We start from the raw sequence: 22,465 nt of genomic DNA, 5'->3' as shown, positions 1-22,465 counted from the left end.
ATTTATACTGAGGTTCCTGGGTAACATCAGATGGAACAATGACTGATCTAAAGAGTCAAAGGACCCTGCTCAGTAGAGTTTTCAGTCTAAGGGCCTATGAGACGTGTCAGCTCCACTGTCATTCAGCCTTATTATATAACAAAAATAAAATTCTCTTTTTTATTCACAGACACGTACACATGTTCCGCCCAGGGAGAGTGGAGGGATGAGTACGGAGGGGTTAAAATCCCACGGTGCAGGCCAGGTAACTTATTGATTGGCATTCCCCATGTTATTGTTTGGTGTTTGTATTGTGAGGGGCGACATGGGACAGACTGGGCTTCTGTAGACAGTAGAGGGCTAACTTGAAGTCACTGGGCTGGGCAGTGACATCATGGGGCAGGCCGCTGGCGTCATGGGGGCAGGGCTATGACACAGCGTTCAGCGATTGGCCGGTCACTTTGTCAGTCTTCGAGAACCCTCTTTGGTTTTCTATATTCTGCAGGCATTTTTGATCCGGACAGCCCTAACGAAACCTGGGCTGTCTGGGTCAAAACCGGACAGATGGCAACCTATTGACCTGTTAGTAGGAACTGGGGCAGAACAACAAATACATTGCCAGTAAGTTTGTAATACTGGTCCCGGCCTTGGCTCGGCTAGTCCAGTAAAACAGTGGCCAGGTGGCAACCCTATGTAAGTTAGAGGGCAGAACATGCTGGGGGTCTGCAGGATTGCTGGGGAGAGATCTTATTTTTGGTTCAGACCGTCTCCTATTTATCTATTCAACCCACTGCCTAGCTAACAGGTTATTGAAATTCCAAACTGGAAAGCTGCACAACAAAAAGCTACAACATTATTCAAAAACCACAAGAATGAAAAATAAAGACCAGTAGAAAATGCCACTGTCTCTTTCTTACTAAAAACTGCCCCATCAAAATGTAAGGTAAATCCCACTGCCCCCAATGAACTGACTGACTTATTAGCGCATTAATGATTCATTTTAACTCTTTATATGACCTGCGTATTATAGCGTAACATCGGCTGTTTGTATTGGGATCTATTTACTGAATGATATGAGCGGCTCCTACATGAACTTTCCAGCAGGGGAATGACTGGTTATTATAGAGTCACATCAGCTGTTTGTATTGGGATCTATTTACTGACTGACATGAGCGGCTCCTACATGAACTTTCCAGCAGGGGAATGACTGGTTATTATAGAGTCACATCAGCTGTTTGTATTGGGATCTATTTACTGAATGATATGAGCGGCTCCTACATGAACTTTCCAGCAGGGGAATGACTGCTTATTATAGAGTCACATCGGCTGTTTGTATTGGGATCTATTTACTGAATGATATGAGCGGCTCCTACATGAACTTTCCAGCAGGGGAATGACCGGTTATTATAGAGTCACATCGGCTGTTTGTATTGGGATCTATTTACTGAATGATATGAGCGGCTCCTACATGAACTTTCCAGCAGGGGAATGACTGGTTATTATAGAGTCACATCAGCTGTTTGTATTGGGATCTATTTACTGAATGATATGAGCGGCTCCTACATGAACTTTCCAGCAGGGGAATGACTGGTTATTATAGAGTCACATCAGCTGTTTGTATTGGGATCTATTTACTGAATGATATGAGCGGCTCCTACATGAACTTTCCAGCAGGGGAATGACTGGTTATTATAGAGTCACATCAGCTGTTTGTATTGGGATCTATTTACTGAATGATATGAGCGGCTCCTACATGAACTTTCCAGCAGGGGAATGACTGGTTATTATAGAGTCACATCGGCTGTTTGTATTGGGATCTATTTACTGAATGATATGAGCGGCTCCTACATGAACTTTCCAGCAGGGGAATGACTGGTTATTATAGAGTCACATCGGCTGTTTGTATTGGGATCTATTTACTGACTGATATGAGCGGCTCCTACATGAACTTTCCAGCAGGGGAATGACTGGTTATTATAGAGTCACATCAGCTGTTTGTATTGGGATCTATTTACTGAATGATATGAGCGGCTCCTACATGAACTTTCCAGCAGGGGAATGACTGGTTATTATAGAGTCACACCAGCTGTTTGTATTGGGATCTATTTACTGACTGATATGAGCGGCTCCTACATGAACTTTCCAGCAGGGGAATGACTGGTTATTATAGAGTCACAAGGGCCAACAGTTTACTGCTGCATGTTTGTGTTCATGGGGGCCCCATATAAATAACTTGTACGGGGCCCCAAAGCTTCTGATGACGGCCCTGGTGAAGGAAACCCCCAGTTACGCTTCTGCTGATGCTTCTCAGCAAACTAAAGAAGCAGAAAAGATTTTCAGTTTGAACATATGAGCTGGGAGTCAATAAGATCACTGGATTTTCTGTTTGACCCCTCTCCCTATCCAGCAGTGCCACCCATGCCCGGACAGAAAGTAATAGATGTTGCAGCTCTCGTTACCCAAGGATAATACATGCTATTATGCCTTCATGTCACAAATCAAAGAATTGTTTATTCTAAAGCCAATGCCCAGGACATTCCTCTGACACTGTTTGACCTCACTTTCTCTTATATTTCTCCACAGTGTGCGGGAAGCCAGATAACCCTGTGGCAAGTTACGAACGTATCCTTCATGGTAAAAATGCTGCTCCTGGAAACTTCCCTTGGCAGGTTTATATCTCAATAAATGGGCGTGCAGGAGGGGCGCTGATTGGGGAGCGCTGGGTGCTCACAGCAGCCCAAGTTTTGCATAATGACAATGAAGACACTAACCCAACCTATGTGCATGTGTTTATGGGAAGTGTGCAAGTGAAACACCTGTTAGAAATGGGCCCCCACCCAGTCGAGGCATTCTACGTGCACCCTAATTTCCGCAGCTACGACAATGATATTGCTCTAATACGACTGAAAAATCCAGTGGTTATGAACCAAAATGTGTCTCCAATCTGCCTGCCCAGCCCACAGGATGAAGATGATATTTACCAGAAAGACAGAATTGGCTATGTGAGTGGCTATGGAGTGACAGAGAAGCGCAATATTGCCAAAGAACTCCGCTACGTCAGTGTGCCAGTGGCCAGCAGGCAGGACTGTGAGACTTACCTTGATAGGAAAAAGCAGGAGAACCCCAAATATAGGGAGAAATATCCATTATCCAGAAACATGTTCTGTGCCGGATTCCCTGAGGGCTCACTTAATAAAGGAGACTCATGTAGCGGGGACAGTGGTGGGGCCTATACTACCCAAAACAAGCAGGACACCTGGGTGGCCACAGGGCTTGTTTCATGGGGCTTTGACTGTGGCCGGGGCTATGGGTTCTACACTAAGGTCAGTAATTATGTGGAATGGATAAAAAGTTACATTGAAAAAGATGAATAGTTTTCCGTACACTGTTATGGGGGCAACTGATAATAACATGTTCCCCCTCCCTCTGGGCAACAGGAAATAATCAATGGAAAATGTATCAGTGTATGGAGTAATGTAATAAGAAGCACAAAATGTGCTGCTGGTCTAGTACCTATAACAACCAATCAGTTGTCCCAAGCAGCAGACCAGAAAATGCCACTTGCTGATTGGTTGCTATGGGTTACTAGAACTGGCTCAAACTTTGCATCTGCCATTACTTCCTGGTTCTGCCTTTATCTGTGTTGTTGTTGTCACCTGTTTTGCAGAACATTTTTGCAGAAATAATAAAGTTCAGATTCAGTTCCATTTTCAATAAATGTACAACAATATTGTGCCAATGAATTTTACTCATCTAAATATAGAAGTAATGCGCTTTAAATAGTTGTGTTTCCGACTGATTTATTGAAAACTCCTCTAGCCCCGCCCATCTGTTCCACTGAAGGACAAGAACCAATCAGCAGCTAGGTGGAAAGGGAACTGAAGCCTGTCTGTGCTTGTGTGATTGGCTACTCCCCTCCTGCTATGCTTCTGGGCAGGGACCGTTAGGACACGCCCACCCCTTATCTGAAACACAGACAGGGACCTGAGAGGATCTATATGGAGCTCCAATAAAGGGGCCATTGTTCCAGATAGGGTTAATGTTTAGCCCAAAGGGAAACCAGCACCGGATATTATTCATAATTGCCTACAGGGTTAGGGTTTTACCCCATTTATCCAGTATGTCTCCTTTAGGGGATTATATAATAATACCTTCACATCTCTACTCACTGCCAAATGTCTCACACCCACTGCCTAGCTTGTCACACCCAACCTGGCGAAGAGGATTCCTATTTCAATGGCGGTGGTTTGGGAAAGGCATTTTGGTCTCCCTAAACACATTCAGGAATGAAAAAGCAACATGGTAAATCAGTTGGGGATCCATCAGTTATTGGGTTCTAGTCATTTGGACTGGGGAGGACCCCGCAGCAGTGCTGCACAGTGGAACCAATGACAAAGAATGATATCAGGAAACTAAGTGAAAAGTTGAAGGCAAGGGCTTCCTGGGTAAGGAGGGCAGAAGGAGCTTAAAGGAGAACTAAACCCTTAAAATTAATGAATAGCTAAAAATGCCGTATTTTATATACTGTACTTACTGCAGCAGCCTCCAGTTTCAGCATCTCAACAGCAGCAATGATCCAGGACTTCAAACTTGTCACAGGAGCTCCCCATCTTGGAAAGTGTCAGTGACACTGCACATGCTCAGTGGGCTTTGGGCGGCTGTTGGGAAGCTGAGCTTGGGGGTCATTGCAAATTATCAAGCAGAAAATGAGGCTGGCCTGTCATAGAAGCTGATGCTACAGGGATTATTATTCAATTCTGATGCTAACTGCACTGGTTTCTGTGCCGCCATGTAATGAGAATGAATTATTATTATTAATTAATAAGCATAATATTGCAACATTTATCATTTATATTATATATATATATACAGTATATATATAGTATATTTTAAGTGGGTTTCTGCCCAACTTCTTAAGTTAGGCTTTAGTTCTCCTTTAAGGAGATTAATGAGTGGCTAAGAGACTGGTGCAGGGAGGAGGGCTTTGGCTTTTAGAGAACTGGACTGGAGATGTTAAACTGGGCATGGGGGGAACAAAGTACTGTATATACTCGAGTATAAGCCTAGTTTTTCAGCACCCAAAATGTGCTGAAAAAGTCGCCCTCGGCTTATACTCGAGTCGGGTGCCATAGGTCATGGCTGCCCGCAACCAGACCCTCCAGTGCCCGGGCCCACTCCCAAATTAATCTTCATTTACCATCCTCACCTGTCCCATTCTGCACTAGACATTGCACTTTATATTCTATTTAAACTATATATAGTTTTAAAGGATTTTACCTCTTTGTGTTTTAGCTTGGTTGCTGTTTGAGCTAAGGGGGTAGTACTCTATTGTTTTTGTTGACCCTCTTCTCCACTTACAGAGCTAGTTTACTGTTTTTCTTAAAAACATATACCCCACTGATGCAACTTAGCAGTAGCTGCTGCAATTCCCACCCTAGGCTTATACACGAGTCAATAAGTTTTTCCAGTTTTCTTAGGTAAAATTAGGTACCTCGGCTTATATTCGGATCGGCTTATACTCGAGTATATACGGTAAGAATGTGGAAGGTAGGTTAGATATGGATCTGGGCACAGTAAGCAACCAGAAATTCTATTTACATAATATACTTTTTTGTTAAAAGGTTGTTGAGGAACCAATCAGAAATCATGCTGCACAGTAAATGTGTAAGTGTAAGGTACCTGCTCGTCGTGGCCGTCCACCTGGTCGCAAGGGGGCGCGCTCTGACGCTGGCGCACGCTATGACGCCGGCGTGCGTCTTGACGCCAGCGCGCGTCTTGACGCCGGCGCGCGCCTTGACGCACGCGCACGCTCTGACGCCGGCGCGCGCCTTGACGCACGCGCACGCTCTGACGCCGGCGTGCGTCTTGACGCCCGCGCATGCGCCTTGCGCTTAAAAAGACGCCAGAGGCCTAGGATCACTGCGAAGTGATCATTTTCCTTGTGAAAGACGCCAAGCATTGTTTCCTGATTGATATTTGTTATTTTGACCCGGCCTGACTTCCGATTCTGAATCCTGCTGCCTGTACCGACCTATTGCCTGCCTGACCATCCGATTGCCTTCCGTTTTTGCCTAGACGCCTGGTTCGGCACTCCTGCCACTCCTTCACTTGGCTCCAGTCCTGTTTCACCCCCAGCGGCTGTGTTCCTTAGTGGGAGGTGTAGGAGAGGTCCTTCCTCAACGACTTCTTCCAGTGACGTTTCCTGCTTAGTCGTGACAGTATCACTTCGCCAGTATGGAAGGAGCTGAGGAAATCCCGGCCATGCAACTGCTGACTCAGCAAATGACCGCCCTCACTCAAGCGGTACAAGAACTCCAAGCCGGGCTGCATTCTGTCCAGGCTCAATTACAGCCTTTGCCTGGAGATCCCGCTGATGTCCCCGCTGCTCCCTCACCCGGGGCTATTCAGCCAGCGACGCCCAAGCTCAAGCTTTCTCTGCCAGAGCGCTTTTCTGGGAACCGCAAGAAGTTTCGGGCCTTTATGAATAGCTGCAAGCTGGAATTTACTTTGAACCCCTATACTTATACGACTGAACAGTCTAAGGTGGGGTTTGCCATTTCGCTTCTATCCGGGGAGCCTCAGACATGGGCCCACCGTCTTCTGGAACAAGACAGCCCGTTGTTCAGTGACTCTACTGCTTTCTTTCAGGCGATGGCTGTACTGTATGACGACCCCCAAAGAGAGGCTTCAGCTGAAGCTGCGCTCAGATCCCTCTTCCAGGGTAGACGCCCGGTTGAGGAGTATATCACAGATTTCCGCAACTACGCTGCGGACACCCAATGGAACCAAGCGGCTCTGAAACACCAGTTTAGAATTGGCTTGTCGGAAGTTCTGAAGGATGAGCTAGCTCGTGTTGGGGTTCCTGACGAACTAGAATCGCTTGTTGGGACAGTGATCCAAATTGATCGGCGTTTGAGGGAGAGGAGACTGGAGAAATCCGGGGTCTCGCAACCAAGCTGGTTGCTCCCCAAAGCACCCCTGTTCCCCAAATCTACCTCAACACCTCCCATGGCCGCTTCTCCGTTGTCTGAGGAGCCTGAACCCATGCAGATCGGCCTCATCCGCTCTCCATTAACACCTGAGGAGAGACTACGCAGACGACGTATGAACTTATGCCTCTATTGTGGTGCTTCGGGCCACCTCCTTCGCAGTTGTCCTGTGCGACCTAATAGTAAGAATTCAGCACCAGTTCTTCTCAGTGCAGAAGGGGTCAATGGACTTTCACTTATGTCTGTTGTTGCTGTTTTACAGTGGTCCGGAAAGACGCTCCAGGTTCCAGCACTGATTGACTCCGGGGCCTGCGGTTGCTTTATTGATCGGGAGTTCGCCCGATTGCATTGTATTCCTTTGAAACCCAGATCCAGCCCATTGATGGTGAAATTGGCAGATGGATCTGATATTTCTTCAGGTCCAGTTTTGATTGAGACTTTTCCTTTGTTAATAAAGATTCAGAAGCACAGTGAGACTCTTTCGTTTGATGTAGTTTCCTCCCCATTGTATCCCCTCATCTTGGGGTTCCCGTGGCTGAAGGCACATAATCCTCTCATCAATTGGGACTCTAATCAAATAACATTTCCTTCCGGCCAATGCTCCCGTCATGACTGGGCCTCGAAGGAGTTGTCGGTCCTGTCTTCTGATCCTCGGCTTAAGCTCATTCCGGAATCCTATCACGAGTTCCTAGACGTCTTTGATGAGAGAGGAGCGGATGTACTACCACCGCACCGGATTTACGACTGCCCTGTGGACCTTCTTCCTGGCGCAGCTATTCCTTTTGGGCGAATCTACCCTTTATCAGAACCTGAACTTACCGTTCTTAAGGACTATATTGAGGAAAATCTCAAAAAGGGGTTCATTCGTCCATCCACCTCACCTGCCGGAGCAGGTATATTCTTTGTTGAAAAGAAGGATCACTCCTTACGCCCCTGTATTGATTATCGAGATTTGAACAAAATTACCATTAAGAATCGATACCCTTTGCCGCTCATACCGGAATTGTTCCTGAGACTACGCTCCGCCCGAGTATTTACTAAACTGGACCTTCGAGGGGCGTATAATCTGGTCCGTATTCGACAGGGGGACGAATGGAAGATGGCCTTTCGCACACGTTACGGACACTTTGAATATCTGGTTATGCCTTTTGGCCTATGTAACGCTCCAGCAACTTTCCAACACTTCGTGAATGATATTTTTAGGGACTTCTTGGATCTTTTTGTTATCGTCTACTTAGATGACATTTTGATCTTTTCGTCCTCCTTGGAAGAACATCGACGCCATGTCAAACAAGTTTTCTCTCGTTTGCGAGCCCATAAACTGTTCGCGAAACTGGAGAAATGTGAATTCGAGAGATTAACTATAGAATTCCTGGGTTTTATCATCTCCCCTGAGGGAATGTCGATGGACTCTCGTAAGGTCTCAGCGGTTCTAGATTGGCCCACACCAAATAGCCGCAAGGCTGTGCAGAGGTTTGTTGGTTTTGCCAATTTTTATCGAAAATTCATCAAGAACTTTTCTAAGATTATTTCTCCTATTACCGCCCTTACCAGCTCGCTAAAGAAATTCTGTTGGACGCCTGAGGCCCAGCAAGCCTTCTCTGATCTCAAGAGTCGCTTTACTTCGGCACCCATTCTGAAGCATCCTGACCCCACTCGTCCATTTGTTCTAGAGGTAGACGCCTCGGAGTATGCCATTGGAGCAGTGTTGTCACAAAGAAATAACGTACAGAGTCTGCTTCACCCTATTGCATTTTTCTCCAAGAAACTATCCTCTTCTGAGCAGAACTATGATGTGGGAGACAGAGAGTTACTCGCCATTAAATCGGCGTTCCAAGAATGGCGCCATCTGTTGGAGGGGGCTGCTCACCCCATCCTAGTATTCTCTGACCATAAGAATTTAGAATACCTACGATCCGCAAAGAGACTTCGGCCTCGTCAGGCCAGATGGGCGCTCTTCTTTTCCAGATTTAATTTCCATGTAACCTTCAGACCTGGTTCCAAGAATGGGAAAGCGGACGCTTTATCTCGCCTGTTCCCTGCTCCTGAAAACAATTCGTCTTCCAGCACGATTCTACACGCCTCCAACTTTCTCCTACTTCAGGCGGAACTACTACAAAAGATCCAGTATGCTTCTGAGTCTGTCGTCAACCCCCCGGGGGATGTTGTCCGCCAAGAGAAGTACCTCATAGCAAATAATAAGATTTTTGTCCCTGAAGACTTACGCCTTGAGGTACTTAAGTTTATTCATGACCACCCGGTGTCTGGTCATCTGGGTGTTTACAAGACACAGGAACTTGCCAAGAGACATTTTTTTTGGCCTGGGATGATGAGAGACTGTGCTAAGTATGTTACTTCCTGTCAAACGTGTGCCCGGTTCAAGAATTCACATTCACGCCCAATGGGTCTTCTTCAGCCCCTCCCTGTTCCTGAAAGACCTTGGGAAAGGATCTCTATGGACTTTATTGTGGATCTTCCCAAGTCTGCTGGGTTTAACACGATTATGGTAGTGGTTGACGGGCTGACTAAGATGGCTCATTTTATACCCTTGTCTGGCTTACCATCGGCTGCTACAACGGCGGAGGTGTTCATTAGAGAGATCTTCCGGCTCCACGGCCTACCCAAGGTGGTAGTTTCGGACAGGGGATCACAGTTCACCTCTCGGTTTTGGAGATCTTTGTGCCAAGGGCTTCATATTCGCCTCGCTCTGTCTTCCGCATTCCACCCTCAAACGAATGGGCAGACTGAACGCACCAACCAAACCTTGGAGCAATACTTGAGGTGTTTTTCCTCTTATTCTCAAGAAGATTGGTCTACACTCTTGCCCCTAGCGGAGTTTTCGTATAATAATGCTATACATACCTCGTCCAAACAGACTCCCTTTTTCTCCAATTATGGCTTTCACCTCACTTCTCTGCCAGGTCTATCTGAAGTGTCGGTTCCTGCAGCTCAAGACAGACTTTTATTTTTAAATCACAATTTTGACTTTCTTCAACAAGCTGTACGAGAAGCACAACTTAGCTATAAGAGACATGCTGATAAAAGACGGAAGCCAAATCCCGAATTTAAGGTTGGTGACCTTGTCTGGTTATCCACTCGCAACCTTAAGCTCTCGTGTCCTACCAAGAAGTTGGGCCAAAAGTTCATGGGACCCTTCTCGATTGTTGAACAGATCAATCCCGTTACCTTCAAATTAAGATTACCTGCTAATCTTCGGGTTCACCCTGTCTTTCACGTCTCGCTACTAAAGAAGGTGGTAGGAAATCCATTCCCTGGTCGTGTGGAGATGCCTCCGGAGCCGGTAACTGTGCAGGGTGTGGAGGAATTCGAGGTCCAGGCTATCCTTGATTCCAGATTCCATAGAGGGCATTTGCAGTACTTGGTCCAATGGAAGGGTTACTCGCCGGAGAATAATTCCTGGGAGTCCGTAAGAAATGTCCATGCTCCTCGGCTGATTCGATCTTTCCATAGGAGATGTCCTGGAAAGCCCGCTCCGGTGCACGTCCGGAGGCCGTGCCTTGGGAGGGGGCAATGTAAGGTACCTGCTCGTCGTGGCCGTCCACCTGGTCGCAAGGGGGCGCGCTCTGACGCTGGCGCACGCTATGACGCCGGCGTGCGTCTTGACGCCAGCGCGCGTCTTGACGCCGGCGCGCGCCTTGACGCACGCGCACGCTCTGACGCCGGCGCGCGCCTTGACGCACGCGCACGCTCTGACGCCGGCGTGCGTCTTGACGCCCGCGCATGCGCCTTGCGCTTAAAAAGACGCCAGAGGCCTAGGATCACTGCGAAGTGATCATTTTCCTTGTGAAAGACGCCAAGCATTGTTTCCTGATTGATATTTGTTATTTTGACCCGGCCTGACTTCCGATTCTGAATCCTGCTGCCTGTACCGACCTATTGCCTGCCTGACCATCCGATTGCCTTCCGTTTTTGCCTAGACGCCTGGTTCGGCACTCCTGCCACTCCTTCACTTGGCTCCAGTCCTGTTTCACCCCCAGCGGCTGTGTTCCTTAGTGGGAGGTGTAGGAGAGGTCCTTCCTCAACGACTTCTTCCAGTGACGTTTCCTGCTTAGTCGTGACAGTAAGTGCCCCATGGGAATAGTGACCATAATCATTTTGCTTGTTGGACAAAAAAAAAAGCTAAATAAAAAAAAACATATAATAACTCAGATGCAAGGGCGTTCATAGGAACACAGAGGAAAGCACTTAATAAATTACAAGAAGCAAAAATACAAAATGAGGACCTGATTGCTTCACATACAAACACTAATCACAAAAAGTTTATTCATTATATCAATAGAAAAATATTTTGGTTACAGGGGACTCTGGAAAAGTAAATGTACTTAAAAGACAAAGGGCACCCCCCCAGGTATTATAATCACTAACCAAGACCAGCTTGGTGCTATGGGCAGGTACTTGACATTTTACTCTATGAGATTGGAGTTTACTCTACTGCACGTGCTCAGCCCAGGGCAGCCACAAGGGACCCTGAGACAAGACAGAATATGTCAATAATAATCAATAAATAATCAATAGGGGTGCCTAACAAATAATCACCCCCCCTATGATTAATTTCTTTGTTCTTTAATCAGTGCCATTCTGTCACCTCTTCCTAATATTATAAAATACAGTGTTTATAGCCATGTTCATTTTTAGGTTTTAGTTCTCCTTTAGGGTGGGTTGAATAGATCTTTTTTTATACACAAAGGGCTACATTTTTGACTGCATTTGGAGGGTTTACTGTTGCTTTAACCCATCAAGCACTGGCTGCCTTTGATCATGCTGTGTGGCACGGATGGGAGAGGAAATATAAGTGCTGGGTACAGGGCCATATTTATACAGTATATACAGGGTCGGACCCTATCCCTGTTGCCAGGGCCGGAACTAGGGGTAGGCAGAAGAGGCAGCTGCCTAGGGTGCAACGATTGGGGGGCCTCTCCTGCCTACCCCTAGTAAAGTTTGTGTCGCGCTGCTTCGTAACGCACATCGCACACCGTGCCACGCCCCCTCATGCTCGAACTGCACATGAGCGTTAAAACACACGGGGGGGGGGGGGTTGCGATGTAGCGGTACAGGGGCGAGGTAGCCGACCGGGTTGCCTTGGCCACTAATGTTCTCCCCTGACATGTTTCACTTACATGCGCTTAGGGGAGGACATTGGGCAGGTGGAGGGGACCCCTGCAGGGGGTTATGGGGGTGCAACGGGGGCCCCTGTAGGGGATGCGAGTGATGCAACTGGCATGGCCACCTTGGGGGGTGCGGGCCCCTGCACCTCCCAGTCCAACTCTGTATATATATAGGCACGCATGGGCCTGTGACAACGGAGGCATCTTTGCGGGGGGGGAGGCTTGGGTGCCTAAATATTAGATTCATAATTATATAATACATGAGAGCCATGAATATTCTGAAAATTACTATATATCCTTATAAATGGAGCTTAGTGATGTCATTTCTGTCACATGACTCACTTGTGTATTATTAGTCACATTATTCACTATATCTAAAAAATTCTGATTTACATTTAGAAAAAAATTCTAAATTACATTTAGATTTCATTAGGAAATCTGGCAACAGAGCTGGGTGCCAGTGGAACTAAATACAGCACTGATTGCGTGTGTATAGTAGCGCTATATAAATACAGACAGGCATACACAAAAAACGAATGGCACTATGGCACTTTTTATAGATTTTACAATGATCCATTACTGAGTTAGGGCAGTAGGGGGCAGCAGAACTAACCCCAGGGAACAGTCTATACACCTGTGGCCATTCTCTCCCACCCAATTACCCCTCCCTATGTGCAGCTGAAACTGTCCCATTCTGGCATTTGGCTGGCAGCAGAGGCAGAGACCCTACAGTACCATGTGAGTAGCGCCACACTCTGTAAGTGACTGATTCTGTGCGTATGGGTGGGGGGTGCCAGGCAGTGCTAGAGTTTGTGCCCATCTAACGCAATACTCTGCAGAAATGGTTAAATTGTTATGCTGTACAGAGAACGACTGCAATGCTCTGTAGTAAGTCATGAGCGTTAATGCTCTGCAGGGTGGAAGGGGCCAATATATTGGGTTGTGATTGACAGGTAGCGATGCTCTGCAGGGTGGAAGGGGCCAATATATTGGGTTGTGATTGACAGGTAGCGATGCTCTGCAGGGTGGAAGGGGCCAATATATTGGGTTGTGATTGACAGGTAGCGATGCTCTGCAGGGTGGAAGGGGCCAATATATTGGGTTGTGATTGACAGGTAGCGATGCTCTGCAGGGTGGAAGGGGCCAATATATTGGGTTGTAATTGACAGGTAGCGATGCTCTGCAGAGTGGAAGGGGCCAATATATTGGGTTGTAATTGACAGGTAGCGATGCTCTGCAGGGTGGAAGGGGCCAATATATTGGGTTGTGATTGACAGGTAGCGATGCTCTGCAGAGTGGAAGGGGCCAATATATTGGGTTGTAATTGACAGGTAGCGATGCTCTGCAGAGTGGGATAACTGAGAAACAAATTGTATGATTTTTGCTCTGCAGTAAATAACATCAGCTTGCAGTCAGTGGTGTAAAAAGGGACTAATGGGCCCCGGGGCTTGAGTTCCTATATTAGACTATATTAGACCCTATATTAGACTATATGAGACCCTATATTAGACTATTCATTACAGGTACAACCCTAGTAGTTGTGTATCATGCCAGCTGCTACTTCAATGGTACAAAAAAGGTCCATTTTACAATGAGCCCCAGTGTTTACACAGGCACAGAGCTCCCCATTTCCTGCTTGTGGGGGTCTCCGTTATTCATGGTGAAGCAGGAGGTGGGAGTTTACCCAGCGCTGTACAATTGCCAATGCTGAGCAGTTATAATTTCCATGTTATTCCTGCAGGTGGCGCTATGTGGTCCTGCTCCTGGGAACTGTATCCTGCTCCCAAACCAGCAATAACAGCCCACTGTCTGGAACCATCACGTCCCCCAATTACCCCAAACTGTACCCCAGATTCAATGACAGCACCTGGGATATTATTGTCCCTGAAGGGTATTACGTTTCCCTCAACTTCTCCGTGTTTGATATTGAACCCTCCGAAAACTGCTCCCACGGCTTTGTGAAGGTAGAAATGTACCAGTGACTGTGTGTATCACTGGTTTGTATCCCTGATTGTGTTATATCTTCCCTCTCTGCCTATAATATGGTAGCACCAATGGTACCGCTAACTGTGTTATATGGTGTCACTTCTGGGGGTCATTTATCAACACTGGGCAAATTTGCCCTGGGGCAGTAACCCATGGCAACCTATCAAATTGTTGCGTTCATTGCTCTACCTGCAGCTGGTTTGAAAAAGCCAATTATTGATTGGTTGCTATGGGTTACTGCCCAGAGGCAAATTTGCCCACCGTTGATAAATAATTCCCACTGTGTCATAAGATTTCACTTTCAATTATGCCATGTACAGGGTTGCCACCTTTCAGGCTTTTTCTTAACGGCCAGGGCATTGGGTGGGTTAATTTGGGGGCGGATCCATAATGTCAGGGGTGGAGCAATGATGTTTATGGGGTGGGACATGAAGTCAATGGGCCGCATTCAAGGGGAAATAGTTTGAGGGCGGCTAGAAAGGGAGTTGAAAGGGGGGGAATGGAGGCAAGCTGGGGGCAGATCAGAGGGGCACTGGGGGTGGATCAGAGGTGGGCTGGGTCTAAGGACAAGGTATTACAAATTACTGGCAAATTTTCCACCCTGGCTGGTATTTTACTGGCTAGGCCAGGTGGCAACCCTAGCCATGTATTGTCTGTCATGTGACGATACTGAATAGCAGATCTGTACCCCAGTCTGCCTGGTTCCATCAGGAATGTGTACTGTCCATTGGTCAGAACCGGGGGATCTTCACAGGTCACTGCTGTGGTACAACCCGCTGTGCCTGATAGGGTGACACTGTGTGGGAGATATTGCAGGCTGGGTGGGTACAGCGGAAATTGGTCTGACTGGGACCAGCTTTAACATGATTCAAATACAAAATCATTGTCCTTTACTTTCTAATATAACATTAAATGCACACTCTGTGTCCCTGTATCAGGTAATGGCCGATGGGAAGGAGCTGGGCCAATTCTGTGGCCCCGTGAACTCCTCCAGCCACCCTGGCAACCGCCAGTTTGTGTCACTAGGAAACCAAATGAGAATTCACTTCCAGTCTAATTTCTCCAAGGAGATGGATGGGGACATCATTCAATACAAAGGGTTCCAGGCCTTTTATCAGGCCATTGGTAAGTAGGAACCAAACTGTTCTGTAGATCAAGGGTGCAAGTGTGACACAACTGAACCTCCATGTGCCCAGTGAGTTATGGGTAATTATTACTGCTTCACTGATGGCAGAGATCAGTTCTCACCACACATCAAGGGGTTTTTGTTTTTCTTATAGCTACTTGCTCTCTGGGCCCTCTAAAGAGGTAAGAGGATGGTACCCCAGGTAGGCAGAGTGTTAAGATCTGGAAACTGGGTTCCAAAAAGCTCCCCCGAGGGAAAAGTCAGTTATAGTGTGGTTCCTTGAGTGACCCAGGTTTGTGTAGCTACAAAACAAAAGATAGAGCTCTCACACACCTGCAATTTGGCTGGGGAGCTTACTTTATTTATTAAATAAGCACTCACCCCAAATCTCCCCCTAACTGGCCTTCAGGCTGGGCCCCCTTAGCCCATAACAAGGTTACAGATATATAGAAACATTGGGGTAACAGTCACCCTGCTATAGTTCCAGGGGTACCCAGGGCACAAATAAGCACTCACCCCAAATCCCCCCCTAACTGGCCTTCAGGCTGGGCCCCCTTAGCCCATAACAAGGTTACAGATATATAGAAACATTGGGTAACAGTCACCCTGCTATAGTTCCAGGGGTACCCAGGGCACAAATAAGCACTCACCCCAAATCCCCCCTAACTGGCCTTCAGGCTGGGCCCCCTTAGCCCATAACAAGGTTACAGATATATAGAAACATTGGGGTAACAGTCACCCTGCTATAGTTCCAGGGGTACCCAGGGCACAAATAAGCACTCACCCCAAATCCCCCCCTAACTGGCCTTCAGACTGGGCCCCCTTAGCCCATAACAAGGTTACAGATATATAGAAACATTGGGGTAACAGTCACCCTGCTATAGTTCCAGGGGTACCCAGGGCACAAATAAGCGCTCACCCCAAATCTCCCCCTAACTGGCCTTCAGGCTGGGCCCCCTTAGCCCATAACAAGGTTACAGATATATAGAAACATTGGGGTAACAGTCACCCTGCTATAGTTCCAGGGGTACCCAGGGCACAAATAAGCACTCACCCCAATCCCCCCCTAACTGGCCTTCAGGCTGGGCCCCCTTAGCCCATAACAAGGTTACAGATATATAGAAACATTGGGGTAACAGTCACCCTGCTATAGTTCCAGGGGTACCCAGGGCACAAATAAGCACTCACCCCAAATCCCCCCCTAACTGGCCTTCAGGCTGGGCCCCCTTAGCCCATAACAAGGTTACAGATATATAGAAACATTGGGGTAACAGTCACCCAGCTATAGTTCCAGGGGTACCCAGGGCACAAATAAGCACTCACCCCAAATCCCCCCCCCTAACTGGCCTTCAGGCTGGGCCCCCTTAGCCTATAACAAGGTTACAGATATATAGAAACATTGGGGTAACAGTCACCCTGCTATAGTTCCAGGGGTACCCAGAGCACAAATAAGCACTCACCCCAAATCCCCCCCTAACTGGCCTTCAGGCTGGGCCCCCTTAGCCCATAACAAGGTTACAGATATATAGAAACATTGGGGTAACAGTCACCCCGCTATAGTTCCAGGGGTACCCAGGGCACAAATAAGCACTCACCCAAATCCCCCCCTAACTGGCCTTCAGGCTGGGCCCCCTTAGCCCATAACAAGGTTACAGATATATAGAAACATTGGGGTAACAGTCACCCCGCTATAGTTCCAGGGGTACCCAGGGCACAAATAAACATCACCCCAAATCTCAGCGTAATTTCAGATGGGGCTATTGGAAGTAACAGTGTTGTAGCATTAGTTTTTCCCTACTCTCAGCTCTCATTGATGGACTGGTAGGTAGGTAGGAAGTGTCAGGGTCGAGCAGGGAAATCAAAATAATCCGTTATGCAATATACTAACAAGCACATAAAGCCAAAGGTCAGTGCTCTAAATGAGATAAATAAAGCACTAGCAGGGCAAATAATATGACTGACCTTGCAGAAAAGGGGGACGTAAAATATATAGACTTAAAGGGACAGTACGCACCTAAATATACAGTAGATTATAATGAGTGCAATAAATATTCTACTTTTTTTTTTGCCATAATACAGAACTAATCAAATTTTTTTTATGTATCTCCCTAAGCTCCAGCCTTCGAGCAGCTTCTCAGTAGACTGTTAATTAGTTTTATCAGTTTCTCCTCTGCTCAGCAGAACCAGGAAATGGCAGGAAGTGCTAAAATCAAATGGATTTCCTTTTCTTTTTAGTGCCATAAATAAGAAAACCCACAGATATTTCTTAGGCCCCGGTCACACAGAGTGTTTGCTCCACTTCTCTTCTCAACACGAATTAGAGCGTCACTGCTTCTCTCCGCCCAATTGAGAACCACAGGCAGACCATGTGGCTAGGGCCTCAGGCTCACACTGTGATGTGCAGTTCAGCACTAGACCTGATCAGATAAGCAAAAAATACACACTAGGGGTGATTTAAGACCAACAAAAGAAGTAGAAGTATACTAACATATGGGAACACTCCCTGAATCAGCTCGATTGGGCCCAGTGCACTAAATGTTAATGGCCCCCATATGTAATAAAAGGCACTATGTTTGCCCAGGAGCAGTAACCCTTAGCAACCATAAAGATGTTTGTTTTTAAACAGGTGACCACTAAATTCTACCTGGTGGTTGGTTGCTATGGGTTACTGCTCCTGGGCAAACATAGTGCCTTTTATTACATAACCCCATAAAAGTGCAATTTGACATTATCATTTAACCCATATGTGCCCTTTAAACTGGATCATGGTGATCTACTCTAAACAGCATGGAGATCCAGTCTAGCAATTAATGTGCCCTATGTTGCACGTACCAATGGGAATATTTCTGTTATTCTTTTCAGTTGTGACCTGTGAAGACCCCCCGGTTCTGACCAATGGACAGTACACATTCCTGACGGCACCAGGCAGACTGGAATACAGATCTGCTATTCAGTATCAATGTAATGCCCCTTACTACAACATGGTGACCCCTAACGGCAGCGGTAAGTGCTCAGCTCCATTATGTACCTGCTGAAACTCCAGTAATACTTTTACAAAAAAACAGTTATACATAAACCCAGGTACAGTTGCCCCAGGCATGTAACCCATAGCAACATGGTTAGGGCGCAGCACAAAATTACTAGGGATGCACGAAATGCAGTTTGAGAAATTTGGTTTAAAATTCTGCTATCTTTCTGCTAGATTCTGTTTCAGCCAATGATGGTTGCCAGTGGTTTTTTAATTACCCAATTTTGACAAATTTGCAAAATACAAATTTACAGTACAGGTATGAGACCTGTTATCCAGAATGCTCAGGACCTGGGGTTTTCCAGATAAGGGATATTTCCGTAATTTGGATCTACTACCTAACGTCTGCTAAAAATAATTTAAATATTGAATAAACCCAATAGGATTGTTCTGCCCCCAATAAGGGGTAATTATATCTTAGTTGGGATCAAGTACAGGTACTGTTTTATTATTACAGAGAAAAGGGAATCATTTAACCATTAAATAAACCCAATAGGGCTGTTCTGCCCCCAATAAGGGGTAATTATATCTTAGTTGGGATCAAGTACAGGTACTGTTTTATTATTACAGAGAAAAGGGAATCATTTAACCATTAATAAACCCAATAGGGATGTTCTGCCCCCAATAAGGGGTAATTATATCTTAGTTGGGATCAAGTACAGGTACTGTTTTATTATTACAGAGAAAGGGGAATCATTTAACCATTAAATAAACCCAATAGGGCTGTTCTGCCCCAATAAGGGGTAATTATATGTTAGTTGGGATCAAGTACAGGTACTGTTTTATTATTACAGAGAAAAGGGAATCATTTAACCATGAAATAAACCCAATAGGGCTGTTCTGCCCCCAATAAGGGGTAATTATATCTTAGTTGGGATCAAGTACAGGTACTGTTTTATTATTACAGAGAAAAGGGAATCATTTAACCATGAAATAAACCCAATAGGGCTGTTCTGCCCCCAATAAGGGGTAATTATATCTTAGTTGGGATCAAGTACAGGTACTGTTTTATTATTACAGAGAAAAGGGAATCATTTAACCATGAAATAAACCCAATAGGGCTGTTCTGCCCCCAATAAGGGGTAATTATATCTTAGTTGGGATCAAGTACAAGGTTCTGTTTTGTAAAATGTGAATTATTTTATTAAAATGTAGTCTATGGGAGATGGCCTTTTTGTAATTCGGAACTTTCTGGATAATGGGTTTCCAGATAAGGGATCCGATACCTGTACAGGGCAGGAACCAAAGTGCAAAACACATAGTTGAAAAAAGGCAGAGACACAGGTACAAGTGCCATTAGCCTAAAGGTGGCCATATACCATAAGATCTGCTCATTTGGCAAGGTCGTGGACATTTCCACTGATATGTCCACCTAAGGCAGTGATCCCCAACCAGTGGCTCAGGGGCAACATGTTGCTCCCCAACCCCTTGGATGTTGCTCTCAGTGCCCCCAAACCAGGGAGTTATTTTTGAATTCCTGACTTGGGGGCAAGTTTTGGCTGAATAAAAACAAGATTTAGTACCAAATAAAGCCCCCTGTAAGCTGATAGGGTGCATAGAGGCCCCTAATAGCCAATCACAGCCCTTATTTGGCACCTCCATGAACTTTTATGGTGCTTGTGTTGCTCCCCAAGTTTTTTTACATTTGACTGTGGCTCACGAGTAAGAAAGGTTGGGGATCCCTGACCTAAGGGAATAAGACCCATCAGAGTTAATCAATAAGCTAATGTGGTCCCTGATTCAATGGGAAAATCAAACCTGCCCAATCGACATCTGGCCGACTTTAGGGGAGGCCTGTCTGGGGTGCCCATAGATCTATATCTTATTAGTTACTATGTGTTACTGCTCTTGGGCAAAATGAGTGCCTTTTATTACATATAGGGTTAATGCTCTTGCATTGGGGTGAGAGTAAATGACCCCATAGCTCAGCTAGGCTTCGGCTGGATTATATAGCACAGAGAGAAATATAACATTCTGTTTCATTCACAGATACGTACACATGTTCCGCCCAGCGAGAGTGGAGGGATGAGCACGGAGGGAATAGGATCCCACGCTGCAGGCCAGGTACCTCCTATATTGGCTATTCCTGTGTCATGGATTATAGTGACCAAGTCATATTCATAAAATGTGATTTCTTAGTACATACATGGTGGTAAATATGTCTTTTTATTCCAAACGGCAAAACTTTGCTGTGAATAGTGTTTATTTTTTCTAAGGTTTCTAAAAAAAATCACCTCAAAAGCACTTTCCAGCGTCATATTAAACACATTTCCTGAAAGAAAAACATACCCCCGAATAGTTTATATCATATTGAATGACCTATTAAAGAATCTACCCAAACTGGAATATATATATCAGTAAATATTGCCCTTTTACATCCTTTCCCTTGAGCCGCCATTTTGTAAAGGGCTGTGTGCTCCCTCAGAGATCACATGACCAGAAATAATGCAGCTCTAACCATAACAGGAAGTAGTGTGGGAGTAAATGGCAGAACTCTGCCCATTCATTGGCCGATGGGGCCTAGCATGTATGGGGAAGCTATGAGAGCTCACTTTCTCATTATTTCTCCACAGTGTGCGGGAAGCCAGGAGATCCTGTGGGAAGCTTTGGGCGTATCCTTCACGGTAAGAAGGCAGATCCTGGGAACTTCCCTTGGCAGGTTTATGTTTCAAGATATGGAACGGCCGGCGGGGCGCTGATTGGGGAGCAGTGGGTGCTCACAGCAGCCCAAGTACTTCCCGATGATAAAGAGAAGCAAGACCTGGCTGATGTGCACGTCTATATGGGGAGTGTGGAAATGAAACACCTAAAGGAGCTGGGCACCCACCCGGTCGAGGCATTCTACATGCACCCCAACTTCAACAGGAACAACTACGACAATGATATTGCTCTAATACGACTGAAAAATCCAGTGGTCATGAACCAAAATGTGTCTCCAATCTGCCTGCCCAGCCCACAGGATGAAGATGATATTTACCAGAAAGATAGAATTGGCTATGTGAGTGGCTATGGGGTGAACGAGAACCGCGACATCCCCAATGAGCTCCGCTACGTCAGCGTGCCAATGGCCAGCAGGCAGGACTGTAAGGCTTATTTAAATAAGAAGAGGCCCATTAGGAACCCCAGCCATGAGGAGAGATATCTATTTTCCAGAAACATGTTCTGTGCCGGATTCCCCGAGGGCTCACTTAATAAAGGAGACTCATGTAGGGGGGACAGTGGTGGGGCCTATACTACCCAAAACAAGCAGGACACCTGGGTGGCCACAGGGCTTGTTTCATGGGGCTTTGACTGTGGCCAGGGCTATGGGTTCTACACTAAGGTCAGTAATTATGTGGACTGGATAAAGAGCTATGTGGGTGAAGATATATAACGTTCCATAGGAGCGCTATAGCGATAAACATGGTACATCTCTATGTACTTTCATCATGGGGTTTGATTCGCTCTTTTAATTACATTAACAGCCCCCTCTAATGTAAAAGCTACTGTAAGTGTGTGGGGTCGGGCAATAATCGCTGGGGGTAAATAGGGTAATACAACAACAGGCACAAATATTAGTCCTGGGCTAAGCAACCCATAGCAACCAGCCAGATATTTTCAGACCAGAAAATGCAGATTTTACCCTCTTTGTTTGTATCTATAATTATAATTGTGTTAATTTTGCAGCCTGTTACGCACAAAATGTTTGTCGGGATAATAAAGTCCAAATTCAGTTCAAGGAAATGACTGCCCTCTCTCCATAACTCTGCAGCTAAACCCAAATGAGCACTCACTGTCTCACTCTACAGTCTCGCCGTCTCACTCTACAGTCTCACCATCTCACTCTACAGTCTCGCCGTCTCACTCTACAGTTTCACTGTCGCACTCTACAGTCTCACTGTCGCACTCTACAGTCTCACTCTACAGTCTCACTGTCGCACTCTACAGTCTCACTGTCGCACTCTACAGTCTCACTGTCTCACTCTACAGTCTCACTGTCGCACTCTACAGTCTCACTCTACAGTCTCACAGTCTCACTCTACAGTCTCACTGTCTCACTCTACAGTCTCACTGTCTCACTCTATAGTCTCACTCTACAGTCTCACTGTCTCACTCTACAGTCTCACTGTCTGACTCTACATTCTCACTGTCTCACTCTACAGTCTCACTGTCTCATTCTACAGTCTCACTGTCTCACTCTACAGTCTCACTGTCTCACTCTACAGTCTCACTGTCTCACTCTACAGTCTCA

General features: G+C 46.1%; 2 protein-coding genes across 3 annotated transcripts in view; both read left to right on the top strand.

The window, feature by feature from the left end:
- Window positions 1-3,759, top strand: part of c1r (complement component 1, r subcomponent) — a 30,361-nt gene extending 26,602 nt beyond the window's left edge. The window contains exons 10-11 of one of the 2 annotated variants that reach the window (XM_002941214.5): window positions 170-244; window positions 2,563-3,759. In XM_002941214.5, coding sequence (XP_002941260.2) covers window positions 170-244; window positions 2,563-3,353 — 866 coding nt within the window. In that variant the 3' untranslated portion in view covers window positions 3,354-3,759. The remainder of the gene's footprint in view (window positions 1-169; window positions 245-2,562) is intronic. The other variant, XM_031906088.1, reaches the window with a different exon arrangement.
- Window positions 3,760-12,736: 8,977 nt separating this feature from the next.
- Window positions 12,737-21,957, top strand: LOC116406517 (complement C1r-A subcomponent-like). Its single transcript, XM_031906390.1, has 6 exons — window positions 12,737-12,832; window positions 13,836-14,058; window positions 15,019-15,205; window positions 18,069-18,209; window positions 20,224-20,298; window positions 20,808-21,957. Coding segments are annotated over exons 1-6 (1,428 nt in total). The 5' UTR covers window positions 12,737-12,830; the 3' UTR covers window positions 21,608-21,957.
- The last annotated feature ends 508 nt before the right edge of the window (window positions 21,958-22,465 follow it).

The sequence above is a fragment of the Xenopus tropicalis genome, chromosome 7 (genome assembly GCF_000004195.4).
Source record: "Xenopus tropicalis strain Nigerian chromosome 7, UCB_Xtro_10.0, whole genome shotgun sequence".
NCBI classification, from domain to species: Eukaryota; Metazoa; Chordata; class Amphibia; order Anura; family Pipidae; genus Xenopus; species Xenopus tropicalis.
Note: the sequence above shows the minus strand (reverse complement) of the source record. Positions and strands in the feature narration are given on the sequence as shown.

Excerpts from the sequence above, each read along its gene's own strand:
- LOC116406517 (XM_031906390.1), top strand. Across the intron at positions 15,206-18,068 it reads GGCCTTTTATCAGGCCATTG|TTGTGACCTGTGAAGACCCC; the intron begins GTAAGTAGGAAC and ends TATTCTTTTCAG. Across the intron at positions 18,210-20,223 it reads GGTGACCCCTAACGGCAGCG|ATACGTACACATGTTCCGCC; the intron begins GTAAGTGCTCAG and ends TTTCATTCACAG.